Below are 16,477 nucleotides of genomic sequence, written 5' to 3' on the forward strand. Positions count from 1 at the left end.
TATCCCTCTTTCCCTATTCTCTGCCATTTTATTTGTGCTTCCTCCACTCACGCAGAAACAACAAGAAGATCAAAAGTTGAAGAAGGTTTATCTTTTGATGCTGCCCAACTCATCTTCTGCAAAAAAAAAGGGTGTATCCCCAATGTGATATTTGCACACCCCTTCCTCTTGTTCAAAGTGAAATCACCCCCAATATTTGATATCCGCCTCATCATTTTCCTTCCATCGAAACAATTGTCAATGTCATTTTTGTTCTACAATTGCTATTTGTTATCAAAACCTGCTAGTTGTTGCTTCTCTTTATCTTCTCTTCATTTTCATTCTCTTTATCTTTCAACTTCTATTTCAATCTTTGATTTTCTATTTCAGTTGAGGTGCCTTTCTTCGAGGTGCGTGCCTGAAATAGTCGCTCAACTTAGTTGAGGGGCCTCAATTCCTTGAGGTTCGTGCCTGAGAGCCAATTTCCATGAGTATCGGTACTTGCCGACCTATAATGTCTTGCCCATCGAGGCCCATTCTCGCCCATCGAGGCATCCTTTTGCCTATCGAGGCATTGGTCCATTGTGACCCATTTCCAGAAGGTTCGGTATTCAAAACCAGCCTAAAGACTCACCCATTCCGGCTTGAGTCCAACTCAGTTCTTTGAGGCTCTGTGCGCCTCATCTTTCATGCGACAAATTCTTCAACAACATGCGGCAATTCATCTTCAGCAATATCAACAACAAGCGGACATCATATGTAACAGTGTGCATCAAAAAATTTTACATTTCTTTTTGGGGATATCTATTGTAATCAAACGTATATCGATTTCCAATCCATATACGTTTGAGGGGGCATATCAGAGAATAAAATCAAATCGTAGATTGATTGGGGTGGATTTTAGATTGATTGGGTTGGATTTTAGATTGATTTGATTAGGTGGTAGATTAAGGAAGAAGGCTAGATTAAGTAACAAAATTAGATTAGGATTATCTCCCCAAATCATGTCATATATCTTTCTATGTTTATCTTCTTGAGTGTTCTCTATATAAACACTCATTAGGCTTGATTGTAATGCATCCAAGAATAATAGAAAATCTTCTCTTCAAAATTTAACATGGTATCAAAGCCAAAGGTCTCGAGTTCAAACCTCCTGGATAGCAAAAATCCACATGCAATGGTCGGCCCAAAGTGGGACCACATGGGCAACGTGTTTGCCAAGTGGGCCACACGTGCGGGGGAGTGTTAAAGTATAAAAGATAAATAACGCCTTTCTCCAACAGCTTAAGCTTTTGGAGAAGTTGGTAAGTTAACAACTACATCTGATTTGGGCTATGATTTGGACAGTTGATAGGAAAGGGAACTGGTTACATGCAAGGTTTCAGGTTTCGGTTTCAACGTGTTTCAGTCGTGACAAAAAAATATAAGCATGTCAGTTGTAGATGAAAATTTCGATGGAAAATCTATAAAATCACTGACACCTATGGAAACATACGCAACTGATAGGCATTTAAGACTAAGCTTCTGGAAGTGCTAGACAGTTAAGACTAAGCTTCCTATCAGGATTACAGATTCTAATGAGGCGGAGGTAAGAGTAGAACTCCAAGGTAATTGAGAGGAATATCCTTGACCATCTCGAAGTAGATGGAGATTCCCTCAATGTTATAAGTTGGTCAAAGGGGAGTCATTCCAACACGTGGAGATTCACACACTGGTTTCAAAAACTACTATACGGACCACACTATAGGATGATCCAAACCGTCCAAGTGATGGGCCACAACATAAATAGGTTGTGCCCAAAAAATAGTTACCATAGGATGATTCCAACCCTCCAATCTATAGAGGAACTGCATATTACTGCACAGACCACACTATAGGATGATCCAAACCGTCCATGTGATGGGCCACAACGTAAATAGGTTGCGCCCAAAAAATAATTACCATAGGATGATTCCAACCAAGGATCGTCCTATGGAAATGATTTTTGGGGCACAACCAATTTACATTGTGTTCCATTCCATCACATGGACGGTTTGGATCATCCTATGATGTGGTTCGTACAGTAGTTTTTGAAAAATATGAGACTCTAAGGGCTTACACCATATAAAATCTCCAGTTTTCTTCCCTTTCTTTATTAATATAATTCTCCTCAGCTCAACTCAACTCAACTACACTCAACTAAGCCTTTATCCCAACTAGTTGGGGTCGGCTAATGAATCCTTTAGAAAATTTTCATGAAGATGGTGAAAGGATCTACCCGGCTCAAATTGACCAAGTCTAATCCTGACACTAGTTGGGTTCGTCCACATGGATCATTTTCTTCCATTCTATCATATCCAAGGTCATGTTCTCTGTTATGTTCCTAGCCCTCAAGTTACCCAAGTTGTTTTCGGTCTACCCCTACCTCTTTTTACTCCAACTTGGCACGAGTCACTTCTTCTCACTGGAGCATCCAAAGGCTTACATTGGATATGCCCAAACCATCTTAAGCGGTGCTCTCTCATCTTATCCTCAATTAGTGCCACCCACACCTTTTTACGAATGTCTTCATTTTTAATTCGATCTAACCTTGTGTGGCCACACATCCATCTAAGAATTCGCATATCTGCTACACTCATCTTATGCACATGCTGCTTCTTGGTGGTCCAACATTCTCAGCCGTACAGCATGGCTGGCCTCAGAGCTGTCTTATAAAACTTTCCCTTCAACTTGGTAGGTATTTTACGATCGCACAGAACTCCTAAAGCATGCTTCCACTTCAACCAACATTCTGAGCCGTACAGCATGGCTGGCCTCGCAACTGTCTTATAAAATGTTCCCTTCAACTTGGTAGGTATTTTACGATCGCACAGAACTCCTAAAGCATGCTTCCACTTCAACCAACCTGCTCTTATTCTGTGGATAACATCCTCTTCAATCTCTCCTTCCTTATGTAGGAAGGAACCAAGATAGCGAAAGATATCCCTCTTAGGTACCTCTTGTCCGGTGATATTTACTACATCCTCGCCCTGCTACCTTACATTACTAAAGTTGCACTCCATATACTTTGTCTTTAGTCTTATTCAGTCTAAAACCTTTGGATTCCAAAGTAGTTCTCCATAACTCTAACTTAGCATTAACTCCTGCTTTGGTTTCGTCAATTAATACTATGTCATCTGCAAATAACATACACCATGGCACCTCGTCCTCGATACCCTCCGTAAATTCATCCATAACTAAAGTAAAAAGATAAGGGCTTAGAGCCGATCCTTGGTGCAATCCTATCGTAATTAGAAACTCAGTAGACATGCCATCCGTAGTTCTGACACTAGTTACTGCTCCATCGTACATATCTTTAGTCATATCAATATATTTAGTAGGCACTTTTTCCTTTCAAGGACCCACCACATAACACTCCTGGGAAACCTATCATACGCTTTCTCCAAATTAATGAAAATCGTATGAAGGTCATTTTTATTCTCTCTAAATCTCTCCATTAACCTCCTAATCAAGAAGATAGCTTCCATAGTCGATCGTCCGGGCATGAAGCCAAACTGATTCTCTGACACCTTAGTCTCTTTTCTTAGTCCATGCTCAATTACCCTCTCCTCAAGCTTCATGGTGTGACTCATTAGGTGATACCTAAGAACACACCACATTTCACATGTAATTCATGTAAATATTTACACATGATACCTGCACCACATTTCGCATCCAATGCATATAACTATAATTATGCAATACACATGGATATAATATAACACTTATACAATTGGCTAACATTTTCAAATATAACACTAATATATATATATATATAGAGAGAGAGAGAGAGAAAAGTGTAGCTACACATACGTGTAGCTCACTTAGCTACACCAACGGCTTAAAATACAGTGGACCCCACATTGTTTGGGTGATGCAAACCATTCATTTGATGGGCCCTCACATAGATAGGGTGTGCCCAAAAAATCAGCTCCATAGGATCATCCCAACCCTACGATTTGTGGAGGCAAAATTGGACGTGTAAAAGCCTTCACAAATCTATCAATTTTTGCCTTCACAGTTTGAAGGGTTGGGATGATCCTATGGAGCTGATTTTTTGGGCACACCCTATCAATGTGAGGGCCTATCAAATGAATGGTTTGGCTCACCCAAATAATGTGGGCCCACTGTATTTTAAGCCGTCGGTGTAGCTAACTTAGCTACACGTATGTGTAGCTTCACTTAACTCATAAATATATATATATATATATATATATATATATATACCACTAATACACTCAATGGCAAAGAAAGATATTTTCTTTTATAAGATACTTTTTTAAAATTTTAAAAAAAATCATATAAAAGATAGAAAAAGTGAGAAAATACCCCATAAATTAATGAATAATAGCGCATGGCTAAATCTCCACATACCTTGATTTTAATTTTTTAATTAAATATAAAAAAATTAGTTATAAGATTATAAAATGTAGTACAAAACAATACAAAAGTATGAATTGTGCAATTTATAAATCTCCTTGTCCATTCTAATTTTTTTATGATTTTTACATATTATTTGTTTTTCTAATATTTAATATAAAAATTAATTATTTTTCTACTTTTAATTAAAATTCATAGTGTTCCATCATTTTTCATGTCTCCATGCAATTTCGTGAATTTATAGAATTTTCACTGAAATTTCCATCTAAAACCAACATGTTTCCAAGTTTCGATTAAAATAATGTAATATATAAACACTTAATAGTTTTGGTTTTGGTATGTGTTTTTGTTTCGGTGTGCATTTCAGTGGGGATGGAAACAGTAACAAACACTCAATAGTTTTGGTTTTGGTATGCGTTTTTGTTTCGGTGTGTATTTCGGTGGGTATGGAAACAGTAACATTTTGATTGTTTCATGTAGGTTTCAATAGAAATTTAAAACCATGCCCATAGGGTTTAGGTATAGAATGCTGCATGTTTCAAGGAAAACAAGGTATAAGTTGCACCATTAAGGGATAGGACTTGGGGAATCAACAAGAATCAGAGAAAAGGGGTTTAGGCCTGCTACATCATCAGTGTCCTTTGGTGTTATCTGAAGCTCTGATGACTCTATCAAATGACCCATTGTTTCCATGCTTGTTGAATAAAGATCGCCATCATCTTTATCCTCATGTAACACGTATAAGTTAAGTATAGTCGAAACTAGCTTTGTATGACTATAGTGGCTTTGGTCCATTACTCTACTTTCGTGTCCTCCATATAAGGTATAGGCAATGGTCGTTTCAACACAAACTCCGGACTCCATGTAGCCTGTTGAGTCTTTAAGACTAGAAGACATGCATGGAAATCTTGGTAAGTACAATCCAAGTGAGACTACAACCGTTCAAATATGACGTATAAGCCTTCCAACAACTCAATTATTCAACCAAAACTGCATCTAGACGACATGTTTCTACCCTGAGCTCTAATACCAAATCTGATGTATGATCGAATGAAGGACTAATAATTTGCTCTTCAAACAAACTGATGTAGGACGGATCTATGGAAGCGAGACTTTGGGTAATTTAGACGGGTGGGGAAAAAGTTTTGGAATACTCAACTCAACAAAAGGTTTTGGAATATGGGAGAAAAAGATAGCTAAAAATTAGGATTTTGAATCTTAAAATGTATGATTAGTTTCGAAAAATATTTTTACAAGGTTTATCTTTCAAAATGAAAATATATTTTTACTAGGTTTAGGGTCTGTTTGGAAGGGTGCAGTCATATGCTGAAAATATGCAGACTGATGTTGGCAGGTGCGGACGGAGGCCGGGATGATACAGGAAAAGGTTTTGGTAAGATTAAGGGAAGTCAGATTTATGGTGAGATGAGATGGGTAAAGAGAAGAAAATTAGGATTTTGAGGTCTTAGGCAAGGGAAGGAATTTTTTCTGGTACCCAGGGGAACTGTTTTGTGGAAAAAAAATTAGAAAAGAAGAATAAAATAGGAAAACATTGAAAGTATGTCCCACCAAAAGTTTTCCTTGGTATCCCACCAAAGAAGTGTTGGCATCTCACCAAAGAAACATAAGATTAAGCTAGCGATCCCAAGGTTTCACACTAAGGCTAGGCATCGCAGCGAGGGGATCAAGGCATCACACCCTAAAGAACAGGCAACCCACACATGAGAAAACTTTCAAATCTTTATTCATTCCAATATTCCATCGTAGCATCAAAGAAACAAAGAAAAGTGACTGATACTTACAATATGTAAGAAAAAGAAGGGAACTAGAAAATTGTAAAACTCTAAAACAAAAACCTGATACTTTTAGATCAGAATACCTTCTAATGACTTAAATAATCTCCGCTTATAAATTTTGGGCGCTATTTTAAGCGCTTACAACTTAAAGAAACCAGGTGATATTAATAGGAAATGACCGTGACACCCGTCTTATAACTTAAGGGACTTACAAGACACAAAAAATAAAATTTGGACCTTGGGATGGAACCCATAACCAAGGTTTTAAATTTCGGTTTTGGGGTAATTTCGGTCCTCATCGAAACCAAAATTTTAGCCGAAATTCAGTAAAGGTGCTCGAAATGTCGTTTTCTTTGGGCTGAAATTCTGTAAAGAAACAAAAAATTAATATTTTATAAAAAAATTCTCCGAAATTTCCCGAAATTTGGTAAATTCCGGTAATTTTGGTTTCGGAATGTTTTGGTTTTGGTCCCTACCGAAATCCCGAAATTTCGGATTTCGGACGAAATTTAAAACCTTGCCCATAACTACACTTCTTCCTCAATGAAGTTAGTAGTATGAGAGCTAGCCTCAACTAGTCCCATGTTGATGACTAGATTATATGTCTCAAGCAGCTAGGTAGTTTGTACCTTTCATAGCTGCCGAGCCCCTCTTCAAACCCTTGCCAGAAAGAAAGATTCTCTGTGATACCACTTGAATAACGATAAACAGAGTGACAAGCCTTAGAGAGAAAGCTTTAGCAACGATGGAGTGACTACTTCCGCCAGCACCTACTAGAAGCTCTTCTCTAAATGACCAAGAAACTAACCTTCAATGGACAAGTAATTTATGCTTCAACATATTGAATGATCCATCATGAATGTTGCGTAGGACAAGACTAGAATGACTAGTAATATGTCTGTTTGGTGGTAGAGAATTATATGGGACAAGTCATATTCAAAGTGTAGGGACCCAAGGGATATAGGAAGGATCCAGCTCACAATTCGGGAGCCTCTTCTCCTTCAAACAATAATGGCGTTTGCCCATTGTTGCTGGCCCAAAAGTGAAGTTCCTTCTAGAGGTTCAAACAAACCAGGCTTGCAGTCCTAGTCCTCAAATTGGACTTCAACAGCACTCCAATAAGATGGATTTTGATCCTTCAAAGGTAATTTCAAGTAACAAGCCAAAGTTATGGGACTTTAACTTGTTAGGCTTCAAACAAACAAATGGACTAAACAACAAGTTTGTTTTAAAGATATTCAAACACTCCGAAGGCCAGTTCTCAGTTAGCAACATAAGATTTGAGAAAATTAGAGGCTGGGACATAAGGGCTTTTGTAATTTAGTTGGTCAAACAGTCAAACAAGGTTGACCATGGTATGGTGAAAATTTGGTGTTATGATGACTTTTGAAGAGATTCAAGGTTGCAGGGAAGAGCTTTAAACAAGATTTGCAAGGTTTAGATAGTTAACCTTAAAGAGAAAAGAACAATCTGAAAGAAAAGAATTTAGAAGATCATACCTTGTTTCTCACAATTTCCCCTTGATTTCACACCAAGAAAAAGATTCACACTCTGCATTTGAGAAGGCACCAGAAACACATATTTTTTCATTCACTTGTTCATTGCAAAATAAAGTACAAAGAACCATCTTTGAAAAGATAGGAGAGGGGTAGTTACATAACCACCTGAGTTCTCTCTTTTAATGAGAGTTGGATACGTGCAAGACAAGAGGAAAGATGGGTACAATTACCCGAGCACTCTCTTTTAATGAGTTGGGCACATGGTTACATAAGTACCTATGCGCTCTCCGTTAATGAGAATTGGACACATGGTAAGAGAAGAGAAGAGATGGGTAACTGGATGTTCTCCTTTAACTAGCATTGGGCACATGGCACTCATACCTCATTACAACACATAATTACAAGGATACATAGATAAAATAAAGTTAAAATACAAAAAAAAGGCCACTTAAACAACACAATAGACACATATAGGGTACATAACAAAGATTACACCAACAGTGTTCCTAGTGAAGGCCTAACACTAAACATAAAGAGATATGGTAATCTGTAGTGCTCCAGACATCACGCTAGTGGAATAAATATAACATGAATTCCGTAGGTGACATGGCTAAGACATTTGGTCATGCAAGCAAAAGGGGATCCCACCTGGATTAGGGATCTACACTGGATACAACAACCTGATGTTGGATCTGTGTTGGATCTGCACAACTGTAGCCTAAATTTATCTAAACGAAAGCTGGATATGCCATCATCTATGGATGTGAGAGAATAGTGTCTCCGCCTACACTGATAGACCCTACACTCCGGCTATATGTCCTCATCGGAATGGCTCAACAACTAGCCTTCATAGTCAAGTCGATCAAGGTCTCATTAGCCTGAAATTACCTTGAAAATCCTGAGAGTTGTCCCTACAGACCTAACAATGTTATATAAAAAGCCTAGTGGCTCAGCAAGCTTCGCTCCATATAGGTCATAAATTTCTTGAGAACTCGGAACTTCTATCTTGACAAGCGTATGTGCTCCCCACAAATGTCTAAAGATGATGCCAAATAGTACTTGTACATGGCTTCAAACCAATATACATTAGTAGGATCCAAGATTATCCCTTAACTAGTTGGAATTAAAGCCGTGTCTTTGGAAATTTAGCATCTAGATCAACTCAAGCCGTGTCTAAGTTCATTACGAACGGGCTTATTAAAAGGAGAAGGGATGAATTATAATCGGCAAAAGATAAAGGGGGCAAAAGATAAAGGGGGCTTAGCAGTTAGCATAGAGACACCAAAGGAACTAAGATAGAGGGAGAACTATTTTCGCAATAAGAGAAGGACAGCCCATTATTTATTTTTGAAGGTTTCAATGGAGAACCAATATCTCTCTCTCTCTCTCTCTCTCTCTCTCTCTCTCTCTCTCTCTCTCTCTCTCTCTCTCTCTCTCTCTCTCTCTCGGCAAAAGAAAAAAGAATGAGTGCAACATCAGAACTTCCCAAGAGTTCACTCGTCCTAATACTACTCTTATCCAAAGATGAAACTCTCTAGTTCTCATCGGATCTCGCAACTATTAAAAAAATAACAGTTAAAAAAATAACAATCATTTTTTAGCCAACTCTAACTCTAGCCAACTGTTAAAAAAATAACAATCATTTATTAACCATGTAACTATGAAGAAACAATTATTTTAATATGTTTAGAAAAAATATGGAAAAGATAAAGGCCGAAGAGAGGAGCTAATTTTGCAAACAATGCTCCAAAGAATAGGAAGTTTTCACAGATTCTGCAAGTTTCTCATATTCCCTTTCAGGTCATAAATTAAAGAAATTGTTTCATGCAACAAATAATCCATTGCTAGCACTAGGCATATTTTTCATATCAGATTCTAAGGAATTGGAAGATCATTTTGATTGGACGAACTCCAAAAGTCAAATCGGATGCTAGGTAACATCCACTTGACCTTATTTTATTAAGTTTCCCTTGTAAACCGTGGATCTAGGTGACATCCCACTTCACTTAATTTTATTAAGTTTCCCTTGGAAACCCTAGATCGGCAGGTATACTTGGAGTATTTAAGGACAGCAATGGTTCAGATTCTACATGCATTTTCGGGGCCGATTGGACATGCTGATTCATCTGAGGATAAGCTGCGAACCTTGCATTTTGGATTATGAACATTCACTAGTCAGAGAGAGGGATGATTGGAGATAGAGGAAGACTCCACCAAAGTGATTTCATGGGTGACTACCCTAGCTACGTTTATTGATGATATTTATGAGATGATCAGAGGGGGGTGAGAGATTTTTTTTGTCATGTTCAGAGGAGAACTAATTACTAGGCAATAGATTATCCAAATCGTGAGTGTATAGACCTCAGATAAACTCCAAGCTGCTATTGCGCTATGATTCACTTGTAATCCTTCTTTCCTTGAGATTGGCCATCCGATTGTGAGTAATTTTGAGTCAAATAATTGGTTTTGGACTCACAATCGGTTGGCACAATCACAAACGAACAAGACCTTGATATATAATCTGTCCTTTTTTCTTAATATATAATCTGTTATATTCATCCAAAAAAAAATCATTGATTTTTATCTTACACTGAGGGCAAAACTCCATATGTCCTTGAATTTCGCCATCAAAACGCATTTCATAGCACGGAAATAAAATACCATAATATATAATGGGGAACTAAGCTACTTGTCATGAAACCACCTCTTCCCCATCAAACCGTAAAGGAATTATCTTAAGCAATAACAATCTTAGACCTCAAGAAAGGTATGAAACCAATAAAATGCTAAAGATTTCCACTTTCAATTTCGATTTCACTTACAAAAGAAGCAAAACAAGATTCCAATTGAATTCGTAAGGAGACTTATAAACAATATTAAACCTTTAAAAGAACTTTTCCCAGCCACGAGATCTTGCGAGAATTCAATAATCGTGAAGGGAAATTGAATTACTTACCCCATGCATTCGAGAATCTGAGCAAACCAAGCTGAGATTGATCTGTCCAGTTGCATTTAATCCGAATACCAGCATCAAAGAACAGATCTCTGCATCGAGACATCGAATCCAGGAAGGAAAGATCTAGAAGCCCTGCAAATGGAAGAAACCCTAAATAATCTCAGTTATCAGACCATTAATGGAGAACAATGACAAATCTATTGAGGGGAAATCTCGAAGAATTAATAAACCCTAGATTTCGAAGTTTTTCCTTACCTCTGCAGCATTTTCCTTTTTCTCCTTTCTCTCTCCTTCCTGACTAAAATCGATGGGCGCCTTTAGAAGAGAAGGCCTTTCTTTTTCTATTTCGATTTTCTTTTATTATTTTCTTATTCTTACTTGACAATTTTCCGGAAAATAAAAAAAAAGGAAAGCAAACGACCCTGTAGGATAATTGGCACCCCTGTAACGTCAATACTGAATTGACGTTCAAAGGGTGCGAATTTATCATTGCCCTAATTAAAATCTATATAACTAGCATTAAACTAGGGGACCCACCCGCACGACATCAAAATATGAAAATATGTCATTACCGCCGAGGTTTAAAATTTCGGTTTTGGTACCGGTTTTGGACCCTGAAATTTCGAAATTTCGGTCGAAATCTGGTACAAAAGTCGAAATCAATATTTTATTCAATATTAAATTTCGGTAATTTCAGTTTAATTTCAGTGAAATATTAAATTAATTTAAAAAAAAAAACAGATTTTTTGGGACAAAATTCGGAAAAACCAAAATTTCGGCCGAAATAAATGACCGTTTCGATTTTTAGTGGTTTCGGTGTGATTACCGCCTCCCCTTTCTTCCAACCGGGCCGTCCTATTGTATCACTTGTAATGTAGAAAGGGTAGTCGTAAATATGATTTTAAATTTCGACCCAAATCCGAAATTGCGGACCCAAATTTTGGATTTCGGTGAGTACTGAAACCGAAACGTACTGAAACTGAAATCCCCAAAATTTACCAAATTTCGTTCGAAATTTCAGAACTTTAGAGAATTTCGTCGAAATTGATATTAAAATAACAATATTTTATTGGGAAAATTCTCAAAAAATTGTGATTTTTATCTGAAAATCTCAAGAAATGGTAGAGTTGGCTAATTTCTCAAAAAGGGGTGAAACGCATCCCAATGAGTGTTTTAGGACAAAAATGCCCTTATGTTGCCTTTCCCTCCAAGAAAGTAAGCTACAAATCCCATTGCATTTCACCTACCAAGTTGACTGTTTTACCTTCTTCTTCCCACGCCAAAATCAAACTCTATTAGCTGTTGTAAAAATCCCAAACGAAATTCCATTGCAGAGAGGTGAAACTCCCCTCTCCTAAAATGTAGATTTTATTGCATCTTTTATTTTTCTTTAGCTTTCAAACCTAAGCTTCTCAAGTAGGTCCATTGTGATACATTTGCATACATTTAACATGTTCCTTACACTGCTATGGTGTATTGTCATCATCTTGTTTACTTGTTAGGGATTTGTTATGGTTGTATTAGGCATTTGTTATTGTCATCATCCTCTTTCTAATGCTATGGTGTATTGTCATAATCTCTCTATCTCTCTATTGCCCTCTATGTTTCTATTTAGAGTAAACCAGGATGAAACTCATGTCTATACAATTACAACCACAATTTAAATGTGTAGAAGCAATACTTTGTTCTTGGAACCACTGTTGATATCTGGGAACCAGTATTTTAACACTCAGAAGCAGCAATTATACCTAGGAACCACTATTTACCACTATGTAGTGGTTCCGAGGTATAAATAGTGGTTTCCGAGGTATAAATAGGTGTTCTGAGGTATAGATAGTGGTTCAAGAGTAGAAATATTGCTTCACACAATATACCTTGGAACCATGTAGTGGTTCCAAGGTATAAATAGTGGTTTCAAGGTATAATTAGTGGTTCCAAGGTATAATTAGTGGTTCCAGAGTAGAAATATTGCTTCAGACAATCTAATATTACTTCAGTGGATGTCAAAGTTGCAATGAATTTATGAACAATGGGTTAAATAGTTGTCTAAACAGTCAGATCTTATCGTGGTTCATAGTTTAGATGGCCTAATACTTGTTACGTTCCGAGAGTTTAAATTGTGAGATTGAAATAGTTATGCAGTCAAAACCGCTATAAAAAGTGAGAATGACTGTATTTATTTGATTTTAAACACTTGGAACCACTAATTATACCTAGGAACCACTAATTTTACCTAGGAACCACTATTTACCAGTATTTAGTGGTTCCAAGGTATAAATAGTGGTTCCAAGGTATAAATAGTGCTTCACACAATCTAATATTACTTCAGTGGATGTCAAAGTTGCAATGAATGTATGAACAATGGGTTAAATAGTTGTCTAAATAGTCAGATCTTATCGTGGTTCATAGTTTAAATGGCCTAATACTTGTTCGGTTCCGAGAGTTTAAATTGTGAGATTGAAATAGTTATGCAAATATAACCACTATTAAAAGTGAAAATGACTGTATTTATTGGATTTTAAACACTCGGAACTACTAATTATACCTAGGAACCACTATTTACCAGTATTTAGTGGTTCCAAGGTATAAATAGTGGTTCCAAGGTATAAATAGTGGTTCTAAGGTACAAATATTGCTTCACACAATCTAATATTACTTTAGTGGAAGTCAAAGTTGCAATGGATGTATGAACAATGGGCTAAATAGTTGTCTAAACAGTCAGATCTTATCGTGGTTCATAGTTTAGATTGCCTAATACTTGTTCCGTTCCGAGAGTTTAAATTGTGAGATTGAAATAGTTATGCAGTCAAAACCGCTATAAAAAGTGAGAATGACTGTATTTATTGGATTTTAAACACTCGGAACCACTAATTAGACCTAGGAACCACTAATTATACTTATGAACCACTAATCTTACCTAGGAACCACTATTTACTAGTATTTAGTGGTTCCAAGGTATAAATAGTGGTTCCAAGGTAGAAATATTGCTTCACACAATCTAATATTACTTCAGTGGATGTCAAAGTTGCAATGAATGTATGAACAATGTGTTACATAGTTGTCTAAATAGTTAGATCTTATAGTGGTTCATAGTTTAGATGGCCTAATACTTGTTCCGTTCCGAGAGTTTAAATTGTGAGATTGAAATAGTTATGCAGTCAAAACCACTATAAAAAGTGAGAATGACTGTATTTATTGGATTTTAAACACTTGGAACCACTAATTATACATAGGAACCATTAATTATACATTTTCACATGTTTTACACCTGTCTCGCGGAATGGTGGAAAAGTCGACCTGTAATTGGTCTTCCTACCTGTTTGGTCAAATGGTGAAAAGGTCGACCTGTAGGTCGAGCTATCAAGGCAAATTCCTACCTGTTTGTACATATGCTATAAGGGTCGAGTTATCAAGGCAAATTCCCACATGTTTGCGAAGAATGTAAAAAGGTCGACCTTCAGGTGTGACCCGTACAATACTATTTGCATTGTATTTCATTAGATCACCCTATGGAAATGATTTTTTAGGCACAACCTATTTCCATTGTGGCTTATCTAATGGACGGTTTGGATCATCCTATGGTGTGGTATGGGTGGGGCCTACGTTGTTCAAAGATGGTGGGCCATCTTTAAACAACGTAGGCCCCACCCATACCACACCATAGGATGATCCAAACCGTCCATTAGATGGGCCATAAATGTAAATAGGTTGTGTCTCAAAATATCATTTCAATAGGCTGATCCTAGCCCTTCGATCTAAATAGAAACTACATCTTATGCAACCTCTATAGATTGTAGGGTTGTGATCATCCTATGGATATGATATTTGGGGCACAACCTATTTACATTGTGGCCCATCAAATGAATGGTTCGGATCATCCTATACCACACCATAGGATGATCCAAACCGTCCATTAGATGGGCCATAAACGTAAATAGGTTGTGTCCCTCATTTCGATAGGCTGATCCTAGCCCTTCGATCTAAATAGAAACTACATCTTATGCAACCTCTATAGATTGTAGGGTTGTGATCATCCTATGGAAATGATATTTGGGGCACAACCTATTTACATTGTGGCCCATCAAATGAATGATTTGGATCATCCTATAGAGCTAGTCGTACAATAACATTAAGGCCCGTCCACAATATAGGATGATCCAAGCCGTCCATGGTTTGGATAATCCTATAGAGTTGGTCGTACAGTAACATTAAGGCCCAATTGTTGGCCCCACCTATATTTTTCAAATTGAAGCGTACCGTCCACAATATAGGATGATCCAAGCTGTCCATGGTTTGGATCATCCTATGGTGTGGTTCATACAGTAACATTAACCCAATTTAGGCCCCACCCATATTTTAAAAATGAAGTGTACCGTCCAGACTATAGGATGATCCGAGACGTCCATTTAATGGGCCATAACATTAACGGCTTGTGCCCCAAAAATCATTTGCATAGGATGATCACAACCCTCCAATGTATAAAGGTTTCCATAATAAGCAATTTCTCTTTATATCTGAGGGCTAGGATCATCATATGGAAATGGTTTTTTTGGGACACAACCTATTTACGATGTGGCCTATCAAATGGACTGCTTGGATCATCCTATGGTCTGGACGGTACACCGTCATAGTGGGTTGGATTTGGGCACCAACTCACCAAGGAGGAGAATTTTGGGGGCCCCTCAATTGTTCCTGTTGTGGGGGGGAGAGAGAGAGAGAGAGAGAGAGAGAGAGAGAGAGAGAGATGTTAGGTGAAATGCATTGGGATCCGTTGCTTACAAGGGCATTTTTGTCCTAAAACACTCCTTCGGATGTGTTTCACCCCTTTTTGAGAAATTAGCCTACTTAACCATTTTATGAGATTTTCAGATAAAAATCACATTTTTTTTGAGAATTTTCCCTATTATATTTCGTTGAAGTATTTCAAACGAAATTACCGAAATTTCATCATAAAAATCTGGAATTCCGAGCGCGTGTAACAAATTTCAACCAAAATTTCGGGATTTCGGCTGAAATTTCGGTTTCGGATAATACGGTATGCGTCTCGGATAATTTCGGGATTTAGCCGAAACCGAAATTTAAAACCATGGTCACAAACAAGGTTTTAAATTTCGGTATGCGTTTCGGTCCTCACCGAAACCGAAATTTCAGCCTAAATTTCGGACGAAATCTCTCGAAATCAAATAACGTATTATTTTATCCCCTAAAAAATTTCGGCGAAAATCCCTGAAATTTCTGTCGAAATTCTGGTAATTTTGGCTGAAATTTCAGGATAATATTAAATAATTAATAAAGCCCGGATTTTTTGGTGATTTTCCTGAAATTTCGGGGAAAACAAAATTTCAATCAAAATTTCGGTCGAAATTTTGTAACATTTCGAGTTTACCATTTCGGTTTCGGTCTCAATCGAAACCCAAAATTTCATCGGATTTTGGTCGAAATTTAAAACCTTCGTCATAAACAAGGTTTTAAATTTCGACTGAAACCCAACCAAAATTTTGGGTTTCAGTGGAGACCGAAATCAAAATCCATAAGATCCGAAACATTACTTTATTTCGAGCGAAATTCGGTCGAAATTTCGTTCCCCAGAAATTTCGGCCGAGATTTAAGGGATTTCACCCAAAAATCTAGATTTTTTTATATAATTATTTCATATTATCCCGAAATTACCAAAATTTTGGAAATTTCGGTCAAAATAAATTACGTGATCAAATAGCCGTTGAATTAAGTTTCGTGGATTTCGCCCGAAATTTCAGAATTTTGGCCAAAAAATTCTGTTTCAGTCCGGACGGAAACGCTTTCAGAACCAAAATTTAAAACCTTAGTCATAAATACACCAGAGGGGGTGA

General features: G+C 37.2%; 1 protein-coding gene across 4 annotated transcripts in view; it reads right to left on the reverse strand.

Annotated features, from left to right (window-relative positions):
* The window catches only part of LOC143862156 (uncharacterized), a 48,179-nt gene extending 37,107 nt beyond the window's left edge, over positions 1-11,072 (reverse strand). For 3 of the 4 annotated variants that reach the window (XM_077373179.1, XM_077373156.1, XM_077373163.1), the window contains exons 1-2: positions 10,884-11,072; positions 10,629-10,760 (exon numbers count right to left, since the gene is read on the reverse strand). In XM_077373179.1, coding sequence (XP_077229294.1) covers positions 10,629-10,684 — 56 coding nt within the window. In that variant the 5' untranslated portion in view covers positions 10,685-10,760; positions 10,884-11,072. The remainder of the gene's footprint in view (positions 1-10,628; positions 10,761-10,883) is intronic. The other variant, XM_077373171.1, reaches the window with a different exon arrangement.
* Positions 11,073-16,477: the final 5,405 nt, after the last annotated feature.

The sequence above is a fragment of the Tasmannia lanceolata genome, unplaced genomic scaffold (genome assembly GCF_043159265.1).
Source record: "Tasmannia lanceolata isolate RefF3 unplaced genomic scaffold, GAP_Taslan_0.1 ptg000003l, whole genome shotgun sequence".
NCBI classification, from domain to species: domain Eukaryota; kingdom Viridiplantae; phylum Streptophyta; class Magnoliopsida; order Canellales; family Winteraceae; genus Tasmannia; species Tasmannia lanceolata.